The sequence below is a fragment of the Lemur catta genome, chromosome 2 (genome assembly GCF_020740605.2).
Source record: "Lemur catta isolate mLemCat1 chromosome 2, mLemCat1.pri, whole genome shotgun sequence".
NCBI lineage: Eukaryota > Metazoa > Chordata > Mammalia > Primates > Lemuridae > Lemur > Lemur catta.
The window spans coordinates 100,348,161-100,363,390 of record NC_059129.1 but is presented as its reverse complement, the minus strand read 5'-3'; the positions used below and the strand labels follow the sequence as shown (position 1 = coordinate 100,363,390).

The following is a 15,230-nucleotide window of genomic DNA, read 5'->3' as shown; positions in this document are numbered from 1 at the left end:
CAGACAAATCTTACCTTTATGTTTTAGTCAAAGAAGTTTGGCAGAGATCACCGAACTTATCCATACTGCTCTCATTGTACATCGTGGGATAGTAAATTTAAATGAATTGCAGTCGTCTGATGGGCCACTGAAAGACATGCAATTTGGAAATAAAATTGCTATCCTGAGTGGAGATTTTCTTCTAGCAAATGCCTGCAATGGACTAGCTCTGCTGCAGAACACCAAGGTAAAAACGGGGAGGGTTTTTGTGTGCTTGGTTACCCTTCAAGTGGCTCTTGGTTGGCTGCGGGAGCCACAGAGGTCTGGGCACCCTGCTGCCTCAACTCCCCTTACGTGGATGCTCAGTAAAACTGTGATGAAGATGATGATGTCAGACCCAAGTAAAACGTAAATGTTAGGGAAGAATTTTGAAGTTAATTTCTATTTTTTTCTGATTATAGATGAAATTATTTGTTAATTATAAGATAGGATTAAATCTTCAAAATAAAGAAGATATAAATAAATATTACCTATAATCCCACTATCCAGAGATAATCACTGTTAGTTAATATTTTGATGTATTTCCTTACAGTCTTTTTTTGTTCATTCATACCTTTATATATTTGGATTTTTTTACTGTAACAGAGGTGAAAACTTGCTCTGTATAAGGTTTTTTTATCCTGCCTATTTTTCCCACTTCGTATTATAACATGAATACTTTCCCATATTACCAACATTTTTCATAAACTTCTCAAGGACTGCATAATATTCAGTCATTTAGATATAATATAACTTATTTAACAAAATCCTCATTGGTGGACATTTAGGTTGCATATATTTTACTATCATAAATAGATCTTCAGTAATAGATCTTTGCACATCAATTTTCCCTATTTATTCCAGATTATTGCTTTAAAATAACTACCTAAAAGTGGTTCAAAGGGTTTAAACATTTTTAGTATGCTTGATACCTATTGCCAGGCTACTTTCTGGAAAGGTTGTAAAGGTATTCTTTGTATATCAGGATTTGATTTGACTGTGAGATAACAGTGGCCTAAACAAGGTAAGAAGTTTATTTTTTCTCTCATGTAAAAACATCCAGGAGTAGTCAGTCAAGAGTTACAGTGATTCTTCAATGTCAGGAGCCCAGGCTCTTTCTGTCTTACTGTTCTGCCATCCTTATCATACCACTTTATGGCTCAAGACAGTTGCCGTCACTTCCTCACTCCAGTCAATAGGAGGAGGAAGGGCAAAGAATGGCAGATCTCCTTGACGGTCGATCAGGTGAGTATTCATCCTGGTTTGCTAAGGACAATCTCGGTGTAAGTCAGCTATCCTGGAATCCCATCTGATTTAGGATTTGTCCTGGATTTTTCATTTTTTAATGATAATTATATCAGAATAAGCCAGGATAAGTTTGGTAGGTCTCTCTACTTTGTGCTTTCAGCCTCTGCCATTGTTTTTGTCCAGTGTAGTCTAATAGTATTATGAGACCACTGAACAGTGGAGAGAGTTCTAATTTTAAGATATTATTAAATCCAAAAGACAACCAGCAGTAACTCATCTCTTTTCCCAACCTTCCATGTAACAAACACCTCCCACTCAAGGACAGAATGCAGGGCAATTGCTGATACAACAAAGTGTACTTAGACACAAATATCTAACTCCTTCCTCTATCAGGTGAGGCGAGAAATATTTGACACTGCCGCCCCAGCTAGCTACCTCACCCAGTTGTGCCATGCCTTATGTATGGCCTGTGAGAGTCACAAGGCTGCCAGATAGCAGTTGATAAGTTCAGTGGGAAACAGCAAGTTATAGGTTTGGTGTCTGTAAAATATATATGGGCAATCGAGACTGATCAATTCTGCTATAGAGCAAGTGGAGAGTAGACTGAGCATCCTTGCTTCTATGGTGTAAATCTGTGACTACTTATTGTTTGGCAACACTTTGTTTTTGCAGTAAGCCTTTTTGGTAACAGTAAGCTCAAAAAACTGAAAGTGTATGTTTCACTTTTTAAAAATTACTAAACTTTTGTTTCTCAAGAAAGTTAATGAGGAATGTGTATAACTTGCACAAAATGTTTGTTGACATTGACTAACCCGTGTGGAGGCTAGTGTGGTATCACTGACCACATGAAAACGAGAAAAGTCAAATCTGCTTTATGCAGCTGCAGAAGGTATATATACATACCACTCTGTGAAACACAGCTTTTGTCTAGATAAATAACTATTCTTCTAAGTAATTTTCAACTACAAGTTTTTATATGCACATAGGAAAGAGGAAGAAATAGTTCTCATGCTTGTTGGCTCCATTGGCAGAAGAAGAACTTTGCAAACAGTTAAATACTTCCAGGTTTAGTTCAGTGTCTTCAGGTACTTCAAATAATTAAATCATTTAAGTTAATTCTAAAAATGGTTTGGGTTTTTTTCTTTCTATTCATTCATGGGATCAAGATAAAGTTTTTGGAAGTATATTCTATCAAAGGTAAAGCCTTTGTGAGTGAGGTTGGAAATTCAGTTTAAAAGTTCAACATTGAAGATGAAATTATTAGTTTATGGTAACAATACAAGTACAAATTTTGATGAAGCACAGTGTCATGATAAAAACAATGTTTTTGCTACATTAAGAAACCTATGAAGTAATTAGAATTGATTGTGGCACACACACAATTCATAATTACAGCCAAACAAGCATCAACATTCCTCTAATTGAAATAGAAGCTATTATTACGTCAAAATTTACAAATATCTATATAGTCAGAATCGCTGAACTATGAGATTTGGGGGATGTAGCTACCATTGAGTACAGAAATACACTTCAGCACAGCAGTATGTGCCCTTTCTCTTCATTGCCTGTCATCAATCAGATTTTAGAAATCTGTGCAAATCAATCTGTACCCAACAATAGTATTGAACTTTGTTCTAAATGGGTCATCAAAAGCTTGGTGGCATTTTGTTCAAAATCAATTGGAAATATTAAATCAAGGATTCAGCAAATTGAACACCAAGTGAGACTTTTAGGGGGAATTCCAATTGATGAAAACAAAACCTCCATTCAAAGTTTTCCCTACAAAAGCAAGGCAGGAACAAAATAAATGGGACAACTCAAATGATATTATATAAAGATTAAAATTTTCAATTCTGTAGTTGTGATTTGAATGTCTCATCTTGCAGGGAGAATGTTTTAGTGGTGCTCCTACTTTAAATAAATTGTACACACACACACACACACAAATGAAATGAGATTGAGAAGGCCTAGATTTTGTAGCATCTAAATTTGTCAAAACATTCAAAAGAATCATAGAGACTATTTGACAAATTTTGTCTTATAAAAATATTTGTTAAAGAAAGATAATCTGATGGAGGCCAAAAGACAGTTCCTATAAAAATATTTGGGCCGGAATGTTTATACTGTTCAATAATCTAAAAATTAGAATTATGTCCTCTGTTTAGCAAATTTGTTCTGAGCTTACCAGGTAACTCAGAACCTATAAAAAGAGCATTTTTCCAATTTAAAATACTATTATGGTCTACCAAGAAGAAATAATTGAAGGTACCACTAATTTCAAATTAATTAACCATAAAAAATACAACTGTGAATTATATTGCTGGCAATTTTATTTTAAAATACCATATTTTGAAAAACACATTCTTCAGAAAAATGCCAGGGGCACAAAATTAGAGACAGATATGGCTACAAAATGGATTAAAGTATGTCAATAGGCATCAAGAATAATTATTCTACTTGTTATTTTTTAATATTCAGATAATCAATATGAAGTTCTTTTTGTATTTTTTTTATTTTGTCCATCCTAGTTTGTCCTATGAAGTTCTTTTTTATCTTAATGTACATGAATATATGTTGTTATTTTATTTGAGGTTTTATTTTTGGAAGTAGTTTTTGAATAGAACTAGTTGAGTCCACCAATATAATAAAATCAATTGTTAATAAATAACATGTTTCAAAAAGTATAAAAGTTTAGTTGTTTCAGCACTTCTTTTTACTCTTTAAGTGTCCCAGTTTGGATGATAAATTTGAAAGTACTCGCACTTTAAGGACATTTCTCAGAAATTGTATGAGATCCTTCTGCTCACATCCTATTGACAAGAATTTAATGATATGGCCACACCTAGCTGTAAGGGAGGCTAGGAAATATAATCTTTATTGTTCCGTAGGCATATATCCAGCCAAAAATCAGGAAGATACAGGAAATAGATACTATGAGACAAGTAGCATTCTTCCCTACCTTCCCATCATGTTTTTCCATTTTTGGCTAACACATATTTTCATGGGATGGACCTGCTGATTTTAAGGGAGAAAGTAGTATGGTGCCTTTAATATCTAGTTTATATCCATGTGAAAAAAAAAAGCTAATGTAAGAAATGAATTGGCTATACGGAGCAGAATAATAAGAATCTCAAATCTCCCTCCAGAGGTTTATTATCATTTCAGTATTCTTCCAAGTTTTATTCATCTCAAATTTCTCTCTTCTCTATGCATATAGGGTACTTTGATGGGTCTCACTCAATTCTCTTCATCACTGGGATTCACATGTTAACAGAAGGTGAATGGTTCTTTGTCCCTGGGACTCACTGGAAGTCTAGTCCATCTTTTCTTCTTCATCATACCTGTAGTGATCTGTGATGAAATTTAGGCCTTGCTTGGAGAAGGAAGAGACTTCAGAAAGTGCAGATCTGGTATAGTTTCTGAATGCCTTGAGCTGCGCATGTCCAGCTCAGGCCACACACCCTGGCCACTCCTGGATTAGACCCACATACTACTCTAGGTATGGTGAATTCCAGTGAAGAGAAGATATTCTGGACCATTTCTTAATAGTACTTAGGTCCAGGGCCAGGCGCAGTGGCTCACACCTGTAATCCTAGCACTCTGGGAGGCCGAGGCAGGGGATCGTTTGAGCTCAGGAGTTTGAGACCAGCCTGAGCAAGAGCGAGACCCCGTCTCTACTAAAAAGAGAAAGAAATTATATGGACAACTAAAAATATATAGAAAAAATTAGCCGAGCATGGTGGCACATGCCTGTAGTCCCAGCTACTCGGGAAGCTGAGGCAGGAGGATTGCTTGAGCCCAGGAGTTTGAAGTTGCTGTGAGCTAGGCTGACACCATGGCACTCTAGCCTGGGCAACAGAGTGAGACTGTCTCAAAAAAAAAAAAAAAAAAGAAAGTAGTACTTAGGTCCACATTCCAGTAATTTGCCTAAGTATGGTCCCTAAATTAGAAAACCAAGACTCATTGCCTTTAGATAAATGTCTGTTTATTTTCTCTAGTCAATAGTTTTATATAACTTATTTTGAACTATTCTGATGAAATCTTACATAACATTAAGATGGAGGTATTATGTACAGACATAATCATGCTATAATGATACAAATAATCATTTGTTTAAGCAACTTCCCTTTATGGAAATAATATGGAAAGATGTATTCCTTTTTAGCTAGCTTGTGTCAGTCACACATTCTTTCTTTCAATGCGGTTCAAGTAGAGTGAAAATGGAGGCTTTACTCCCATCAAGATGAAATCAGATTCACAGCCTGTGAAATCCACTCATGGTGTTTTGCATTCAGAAGCATCACTATAAATGTTCCAGAGTCTAAGACCTCCACCATCTGCTCCATTAGGCACTGGATTTCAGTAGCACTACTTGATTTACGGAAAGAAAAAAAAAAAAAAACAACTTAGCATATCCAAGCAACAATTCAGCCAGAAGCTTGTCTTGAAATAAGAATGATCAGGCATTTCCTTCTCCTTCAGTGAGCCCCACACCTTCATGGTCTCTGCACAGGTTAACACCTTTAAATTTGCATTTTACCAGCCTTTGGTGAAGAATTTTTTCTTTTTTAGGCCATGATTTTTTTTTTCTAAACATGATAGTTGTATGTGAATTGAAGCCTTTATTCTTTGTAACTTGCCTGTTCATCCAAAACATGGGTCTTGTGCACCTTGTTCTTCAAAGGGTCATTGAGGTCTCTATACGGTCAATTTCGAAAGATGCCTCACCAGCCCACTTTCTATGAAATACCTTGAGTACCATGTCCAGGGATCCATGATTGATCTTTTCCAAATCAAAGCTTTTAGTAGCCTTCTTTTAGTCACAATAGATGATTTCCAAATCAGGCAAACAGTATTTTAAACTGAGGAGTTTGCAAGGTATTACTAAAGTACTTGAAAGTCAAGAATTCTCTTTGATAAAGCAAATCTCTCATATTCAGAGCTACTTTCTTTCATTTAAATACTTGGCAGTATTTTCATCAGAATAGTTTAAGGAAAGTGAAGTTATATCTCAGCAGAGGACTTATTTTTATTAAATGACTCTTCTAAAAGCTTAAGTTGATTAAATATAATACTAACCATTAGAGGGTTTTTTTGGAAGGAGGAGGTGGTAATAAATATTTCTTTGGGGCAGTATTAAGTTTTCTTATTTCTACATATGGTTAATGTCTTAGTAAAATTAGATTCTGTTTTATGATGTTTTAGGTTTCTTTTATGAGAAAGAAAAATTGTCAGCAATAGCAATATAAATAGACACCACAGCAATGAGGGAGCAGGCAGAACTTAATACAGAATTTCTGTTTATAATGTCACTGTTTTTTCACAGTGAGAGCCTGCTTTTTCTTTGAGGATGTATATTTCACTTGGTAATTAAAGTTGGCATATTTGTAGCAACTTTAATTTTTTATGACTTATTCATTCTACCAATTTCCCATTTTCTTGTACTACTGGATTCTTGTCTGAATTTCTAGATGATGTGCTTATCTCTGTACTTCTCCTGGGGCAGACCATTAGATAAAGGGTTCTGCAGTCAGATGAAATTCAGAGCTGTTTTATAATTGCCAAAGGTAAAATTAGCAGAGTCAATTATTTTCCCTTTGGCTTTTCCCTGAAGATATTAGGGTCTTCAAGGTAATTGCCTTAGGTAATGCTTAGATTTTTAAATATCTCCAAGTATAAGAATTGGTATATTAATCCTCTGGTGATTGTCTTACTATTATAGCTATAGTGACATAAATGCAAATTAACAAGATTTTGAATTCAAGAATGAGTTTAAAAGTTAATGCTTGGGTTTTCATTTATTTTCAATTATGAAACATAAGGGCAACTTTTTATGTTAGTACTTCACTCTATAAAGATCTGGACTAAACTACGAACCCTCTGACTCTATTGAGACAAATTGCTCTGTATTGTGTTCATGTAGAATATCACTGAATGCTGTAATGATGTGGTCTTGCCAAAATCTAAAATTTTAGTGTTTGAGCATCAAGTTATCAATGAGACGTGCTTAACTAATTGGGGGCGGGAGGAATCATGAAATGGAAAAGCACTATAATTTAGAAATCTAGCTGGCCATTACAGGTTTTCTCTGATCCCTGCATTTATTTAGACTGGATTTACAGTTTAAGATTAAGCCACAGTGGCAAATAAGACTGGGTGGATTACTACTTGTCATCTTTTTTTTTAAACAGCCTTTTATTTCACAGGTATAGTGATAAGCCTAGTATTTAAAGCATTTAATACCCATTTTTTTTAATCTTTGTAGTCATTTTCATTTAATAGACCTATTACTATATCAGTTGAGACACTGTGAGTCAGTCTGGGTCTTGTCTAAACACCCAAGAGCACCGTCACGATGTCACTCCTGGGGGCTATTCTATTAAGCATTAGTGATTTATATTTCTAAATAACCAGTGTCACAGATGTACGCCTTACATAGCTGATGTATTTCCTTATGTTAACTTTGTTTTCCTAAAGGCATAAATATGTTGTTTACAAGGAAGAATTTTGTTTGTATAAATATGCTCAATTTATGCATATAAATCTCCTTTTACGCCGTCTATATATTTTAATAAAGAGGCTGCTGTTTATTTGATGTTTGTCTTATCTGTTATATTAATTTACTTTCAGATTCCTGTTGAAAGTGAAACCTAAAAACATGCTATATCATGTGAACTTTAAGTTTTTCCCTATCCTGTACCTTTAAAATAGGCATCATTATGACTGTGTGTTTATAGTTTGCCAGCACTATTTTACTTGTGGATATCATTGAATTAATATTTTTATCCTCTGGTTTGGTACCCAAGATTAATAGTTTTTACGCATGTAACCCACTCAAGTGTAGATTTTCATGACTGGAGTAAATGGATGCAGAAGGTGGGTAAGTGGAGTGTTATATATTATAACAATAGAAGACACCATCTCTGTATCAATTAAATAGAGAAGTCAAATGGCCAAGATGAAATTATTATTTCACAATCCCTAAACAAACTATTTTCTCTAGATTTTTTCTTATCATTTGCTAATATAGTCATATATTAGACAGAGACTACATCCATTTTCTGAGCCTTCTTCCTTGATCTTTAAAGTGAGTGATAAATGGTGTGTGTGATGTATACTAGAAATAAGAAGATACATATTATATCCTTTTAAATTTATTATATAATTAAAACCTTGGATAAATGGTGTGTGTGATGTATACTAGAAATAAGAAGATACATATTATATCCTTTTAAATTTATTATATAATTAAAACCTTGAACTTTGTCCGTTTTGATGCCGCAAAACAATGGAATGTAGTATCTCTTTGGCATAGGAAGGTCAAATGCCATCAGGCAAAATCGGTATTTCTCTGAGTGTCTGTCAAACCAGAAACCTGACGACAAGGACGAAGAGCAAGAGAAGTTTACACATTTTTTCCATATGCCTGGCACTTGAAGGCACCCATTTAAAAAAAAAATGTGTTCTACAATACCTGCAATTAAACAGAATAGGAAAACAAACAGAATAAGAAATATTTATTAAATTATCTTTAAATTTTGACAGTTAAAGGGAAATTTGGGGCCGGGTGCGGTGGCTCACGCCTGTAATCCTAGCACTCTGGGAGGCCGAGGCGGGTGGATCATTTGAGCTCAGGAGTTTGAGACCAGGCTGAGCAAGAGCAAGACCTCATCTCTACTAAAAATAGAAAAGAAATTAGCTGGACAACTAAAAATATACATAGAAAAAATTAGCCAGGCATGGTGGTGCATGCGTGTAGTCCCAGCTACTTGGGAGGCTGAGGCAGGAGGATTGCTTAAGCCCAGGAGTTTGAGGTTGCTGTGAGCTAGGCTGACACCACGGCACTCTAGCCTGGGCAACAGAGTGAGACTCTGTCTCAAAAAAAAAAAAAAAAAAAAGCGGGAAATTTGGTTTAATAAGAGGATGAGGGTAGAGGCACTGTTTCTTTTTAATGCCTATTTCATTTCTAATTATATAATTTTACTTTTTCTTAACACAAGAATATAGCAAGCTTTACTCTGATGTTTCTCAACTCCAAGTAAAGGTTGTTGGTTTATATTTTCTCTTGGAAGGAGCAAGAAGACAAAGAAGTAGATGGCATTTTTTTTTTTTAAATAGTAGGTAATAAGGAGAAAGAATGAAAAACTGAAGATAAAGGTTGAAGAGGATGTGTATGCCTTTGGAGATTACCTGAGGCTAAATTAACTGAGTTATGAGCAGTAAAAGAAAAGAGCATTGTGTGTAAGCCTGCTGGAATGAAGAACGGATGGGTGGAGAAGCAATGTTAGGTCAGGCAGCTGAGGATACAGAGGAAGGAATCAGCTGTTCATCCACCCAGTAACTTTGTAAACTCCTAACTCAGGAAGTTCCTTGGGTAAGAACATTGGAAAGGCAAAAGAAGAGTACTGAATAACTCAACCTTGAAAATAGATTTTTTTTTTCTCCCTTTGGCTTTGGAGAAACAGCAGTTTATGTCAGTGAAAATGGGGCGGGTGGGGGAAGCTGATTTAATTAAATTTGCTTCTGGAAAGTAGAAAATGGGATTTACAAAAATTGAGGTTGCTAAATGTATTATAAGATTGCTGTAACCAATACATTTCTATCTCCCTTGGCCAACTATGGTGTAGCATTCAACTGAATTTGAACACCATAAGCAAAAGAAAATTTAAGAATATCCGAAAGGCTCCATGTGACTACTTTTCATCAGTAGCCACATATAGCTCAGTTGTGTTGACAAAATTTTGATTTTAGCATTTTCCCCATTTTATTAAATTCTCAGAGTTGTAAATACTAAACGAAAAAATTTACTCTCACCAAAAGTTGGCTTGTAGAGCCTTAGCCCAGGAGCAGTGTTTATTTATTTAGCAATAGTGACTGGGGAGGGCCCTTTTCTGGCAGCTAATGACCTACAGGAGGACTTGTGTGCCCAAGGCAAAGCTGAAGGCCATTAGCCCAACAGGTCATTAACCGACAAATGCCTGACCCTGAGGTCATTTCTGATATTGTAAACTGTGAAAACGTTAAAGTGGGTTTGTTGGAAAGTATGGCTGTGCCAAGGAAGTTTCTTTTTAAGCATTTTGGAAAATCCATCAAGTTGTTTGTTGTCATTTGTATGGCTTAATTGTCTCTGTTCTGGGGCCATTTTCACTGTGCAAAGTAAATCAGCCAGAAATCGGGAAACACCAAAACTACATTGTATGTCCAATCTTTGGTTTTTAATAAATAGTTTCCCTGTTTAGAATATCAGGTTAACTATTTCATTACTAATGTTGTATTAGCTACACTCTTGTGTATTTTCATGATGTGTTGTGCTATATAGCACTTACCTATTTTATACTCCTAGAGATGACTTGTAAAGCTACAAAGAAAAGTAGAAAGAACCATAAAGTAAAAGTCTAATGAACCTTGTTCCTAGCCTTGGCGTTTCTTTCTTTCTTTTTTTCCAATTAGCCATTTAACATTGAACTCTTCATTTTACCTCTTAGAATTCCAAGGTCAGATCATTAATTCACCTTTTTCTTCAGATTATTTATCTAATATCTTAATACCCCACTTTTTATCATTGAAATGAGAAACTTTATATTGTAGAAAATTTAATCGTTATCAAAATTACTACCAATATTTTTAAAATAATAACACCTTCTATTTTTGTGTGCTTACTATATAGTAGGCACTATTTTAAGTGCTTTAACTGTATTAACTCAATGTCTCCTGGAGTACAGGGAAAGGGTAATTTCCCCAAGGTTACACTGCTAGTAAATGGTATAGCTGCTGTCTAACAAGCAATCTGGCAATCTGACTCCAAAATCCTCATGCTTAACTAAAGTAGAAAACTAACAAACCCACAAAGAACCGTGATACATTTTTTTTTTCAGCAATTTTACAGTTATCAGCCCTGGAGTTTATAATATCTTAAACAAGTATTAGTTTCTAAATATTGGAATAAATATTTCAATACAAACATCAATAGGGGCTTCATGAAACATTTTAGAGAAACAACTTATAAGCAAAAGCAATTTTTTTTAAGTTTTCTAAAATATGTAAAGGCAGCATCATGTCCATTTCCTAGATCCTTGCCAGTTCCAATATCTGAAATTCAGAGTATTGTAGGAAAGAGTCTAAATTTGTATTGATTGTATAACCAGATCCTGAAAATGACATGACATGTGAAGAAAGACAAAATAATCAAGAAAAAAATGTTAATAAAAGCAGGAATCTAATAGAGAATCCAAAATCTTTTATGAACATTAAAAATCTGAAGATTTACATACATATTTCAGCAATCTAAAGCAATACCCTAAATTGGGGAACTCACCTTCATCATCGTAGCTCACTGCAACCTCAAACTCCTGGGCTCAAGGGATCCTCCTGCCTCAGCCTCCTGAGTAGCTGGGACTACAGGCAGGCACCACCAGGCCCAGCTAATTTTTCTATTTTTTGTAGAGATTGGGGTCTCGCTCTTGCTCAGGCTGGTCTCAAACTCCTAAACTCAAGCCATCCTCCTGCCTCGGCTTCCCAAAGTGCTAGGATTACTGGCGTGAGCTACCATGCCCAGCCACCTTTATCTTTACAAGGTTATTTAGCTGGACAATGAATGTATCCTTTAAGAAGAGAAATGTAATTAAAATGCTCTGCAAAATATGTAAAATCTAATAAACGTGTTTATTAAAACTTGTTTAGACATGGCTCCTTGGTGGTATTTGAACCACAAACATCTTTATATATATATTAATTGAATAAAGGAATTATGATTTAGACCTTTTTTGGTAGTGCCTTATCGGTATAACTGTGGCCTCTAAGTGTTGTAGGAAAGAGTCTAAATTTGCACTATATAACCAGATCCTGAAAATGGCATGACATATGAAGAAAGACAAAATAATCAAGAAACTACTTTCCTTAGTATGGTGCCAGGCACATAGTAGGCTATTAGCAAACATTTTTGGAATGAATGCACTAACCAATATAAAATTAAATATCAACACAGCATATTCAAGCCATTTTCCTGAACTTGTGGCCTATTTCTTTCAAGTCGTATCAGTTATAATTTTATACTTTAGTTCAGTGAATTTTCCAGAAACCTCTTTGACAAATGTTACCAGTAGTTAGTTTAGAAACCAATGTATCAGCTGTTCTAAATTAAAAATTAAGATTATCAATTTGCTTAGTTTTTGCTGCACCTGTCCTATTCGTCGTGCCATTTCTCTGCTCTACCCCCTTAGCCAGAAAGAACTTCCAGCTCAGTAGAACAGATTGCCATCCCTCCCACAAATAAGCAAGGCCTTACACATTTGGCAGCATTGAAAAAGCTCCTTTCAAAAAGCCTAGTCAGAAGCATCCTGCAGAACTCCTGTTAGTGGTGTGTTTATTTCAACAGACCTTTCATCATTGTCTTCATTAAACCTGGTCTTTGTCTAGGAAATGGCTGGGAAGAAGTGGAGAGAGCCGTTCTTTCAGAGACTTCAGTGATGGCTTTATCAAAGCCACTCATTTATATTAATCAGCATGCAGAATAGAGCTCATCTGGGTAGTGTGTGCCCAGGTGGTGGGTGAGGAGATTCACCCTTCATTTGGCCACTGCTTCTGCGCCCTGTGTTCTTCGGAGGTCGATTCTCCGCTGAGGCTGCCAGCCTGGAAGCACTGGCTGAGCACTGGGGACCGAATCCACCTGGAATGAGATGGTTTGCTTAAACCCGGTTTGGAAATGATAATGTGCTTTACAAATGTGAGATGTGATTATTGGTCTCTATGGAAAGGTGCTACTCTTTAGTCCCTGTGTATCTAACCTTGGTAATGTAAATCTTTCCATCATTACATGCACCTCTCAAATGCTCTCTCTGTGCTTCATTTATATGAAGAGGAACTAAAGAGTGATGCTAACTGGTCTGGTTATCTTTAGCAGCCTATTCAGCATCTTTTCTCTATAAAAGTATTTTTCTGTAAGATATTTTCACCAATAATAGTTTTTGTTGCCTAAAAAGAAATCTTGACAATATCCCTTCAAATGCCAAAGCTCTTTGAAAAAACCTATTTAGGCTAACTCCATCTTTTGTTCCTCTCAAGACGTATATGAAAATTTATTCTTCCTCAAGGATATTTTACCTCTGCTGCTACTTCATGCATTGCTATTTGGGGTGAAGGAAGGAGTGCGACAAATTTGTGTGTAATTAATGCCATCAGTGCTGCAGATGCATGCTCACACAGTTTCCTTTGTGAGCAGCTGTTAAGAGTAGTAAAGGCTGAAGCGCTACGTGTTCATTTGCCTCCCAAATAGAGTGATAGATGTTGTTTTGTCATTCCACACTGTAGTAAAAATCATCATTAAAATAACCTTTCAAGGACAAATTTTTTAAAGAATATTATAAATCTATAATGGCCTTGGCAGTTTTTATACACCAAGCAAATTAATTTATGGAGCAACCTTTTAAAAGTGAATTAAAGGCTGGGCGCGGTGGCTCACGCCTGTAATCCTAGCACTCTGGGAGGCCGAGGCGGGTGGATCGCTCGAGGTCAGGAGTTCGAGACCAGCCTGAGCAAGAGCGAGATCCCCGTCTCTACTGAAAATAGAAAGAAATTATCTGGCCAACTAAAAATATATATAGAAAAAAATTAGCTGGGCATGGTGGCGCATGCCTGTAGTCCCAGCTACTCAGGAGGCTGAGGCAGGAGGATTGCTTGAGCCCAGGAGTTTGAGGTTGCTGTGAGCTAGGCTGATGCCACGGCACTCAATCTAGCCCGGGCCACAGAGCGAGACTCTGTCTCAAAAAAAATAAAAAATAAAAAATAATAAAAGTGAATTAAAATACACCTTTACTACCTTATTACATCAATTCAGTTTATGCTGATTTGAGTTTTAATTGAGCCACATTAGTTTATAGTTACCATTTTCCCTAAAGATTTAGTTGCATTTTACTTTTAATATAGGATAGGCACTCCTTTGCTTAAACTAGAGTGGTCTGGTACACTAAACATCTACAGCTCTGTTAAGTCTATTCTGTCTGTCAAATGCTGACAGTACTCCTGAATCACATTTATTGAGAAAGGCACAACTTATCTACACAGAATCCTTAACTCCACTTACTGGTCTTATTTTTGCTCGTCCCGAGACTATTGACTGATATATTCCATAAATCAATTTGTGGACCTAGCTTAGCTTGAAGCTTCTCTGAGACTGAAAACAAGGTATGCTTCCTCTCCCCTTTCCCCAAGGAAATAGGTTTATTGTTTTATTTGATTATAAAAGCAATACAATTAAAAGAGGGAGAAAATGTAATACATTGTATATTTAAGCAATTGTAAATTTAGCAATTATAAATTTAAGCAATTCAGAAAGGTTGAAGAAAATTTTTTAAATTCAAAATTATCCAGAATCTATCACTTATACATTATTATTATGAATATTTTATCTCTCCTTTCAGACTTTTTCCTCTGTATTTATAAACACATAGATTGACCTCATTTTTGTTTTTAAAATTCCTATCATACCACTTCTGTTTTGTAACCAGCTTTTTTTCCTTAAGGATATGTTACGGACATCTTTGTATAGCAATGTGAGGATTTTTTGGGTTGGTGTTTTTATCTTACCACCACCTACTCCTCTCAATGTCTATTTTTTATGATGAGAATTTATTATAGCTCAGGGCATAGTCATCACAAAACCCATTGCAAGAGTATTCATCATAGATTTTCAGTTTTTAAAAAATCATTGAATTGTAGTTACTATTGCCAAAAGATAATGAAGCAATTATGTATTCCCCTGAGATTGCTGAAATTTGTCCTGTAAATTAACCATTTAAGAAATTCATTGCAAAGGTCACTTATATCAGATCTGTAATTGTGTTAAGGTTCAGATGCACCTGGGTATTATCTATTCCTTATCTTTGATGAGCGCTTGGTGATTGAAGTAGGAGAGATCAACAGTTTTCTTGAGAACAGCAAATGGGTATACACTGTTCATTTACTTTCCT

General features: G+C 35.6%; 1 protein-coding gene across 1 annotated transcript in view; it reads left to right on the top strand.

Moving 5' to 3' along the window:
• Window positions 1–15,230, top strand: part of PDSS2 (decaprenyl diphosphate synthase subunit 2) — a 221,700-nt gene that overhangs the window by 131,810 nt on the left and 74,660 nt on the right. Inside the window, exon 3 of the mRNA XM_045544118.1 lies at window positions 28–226. Within this exon, the coding sequence (XP_045400074.1) occupies window positions 28–226 (199 nt within the window). The remainder of the gene's footprint in view (window positions 1–27; window positions 227–15,230) is intronic.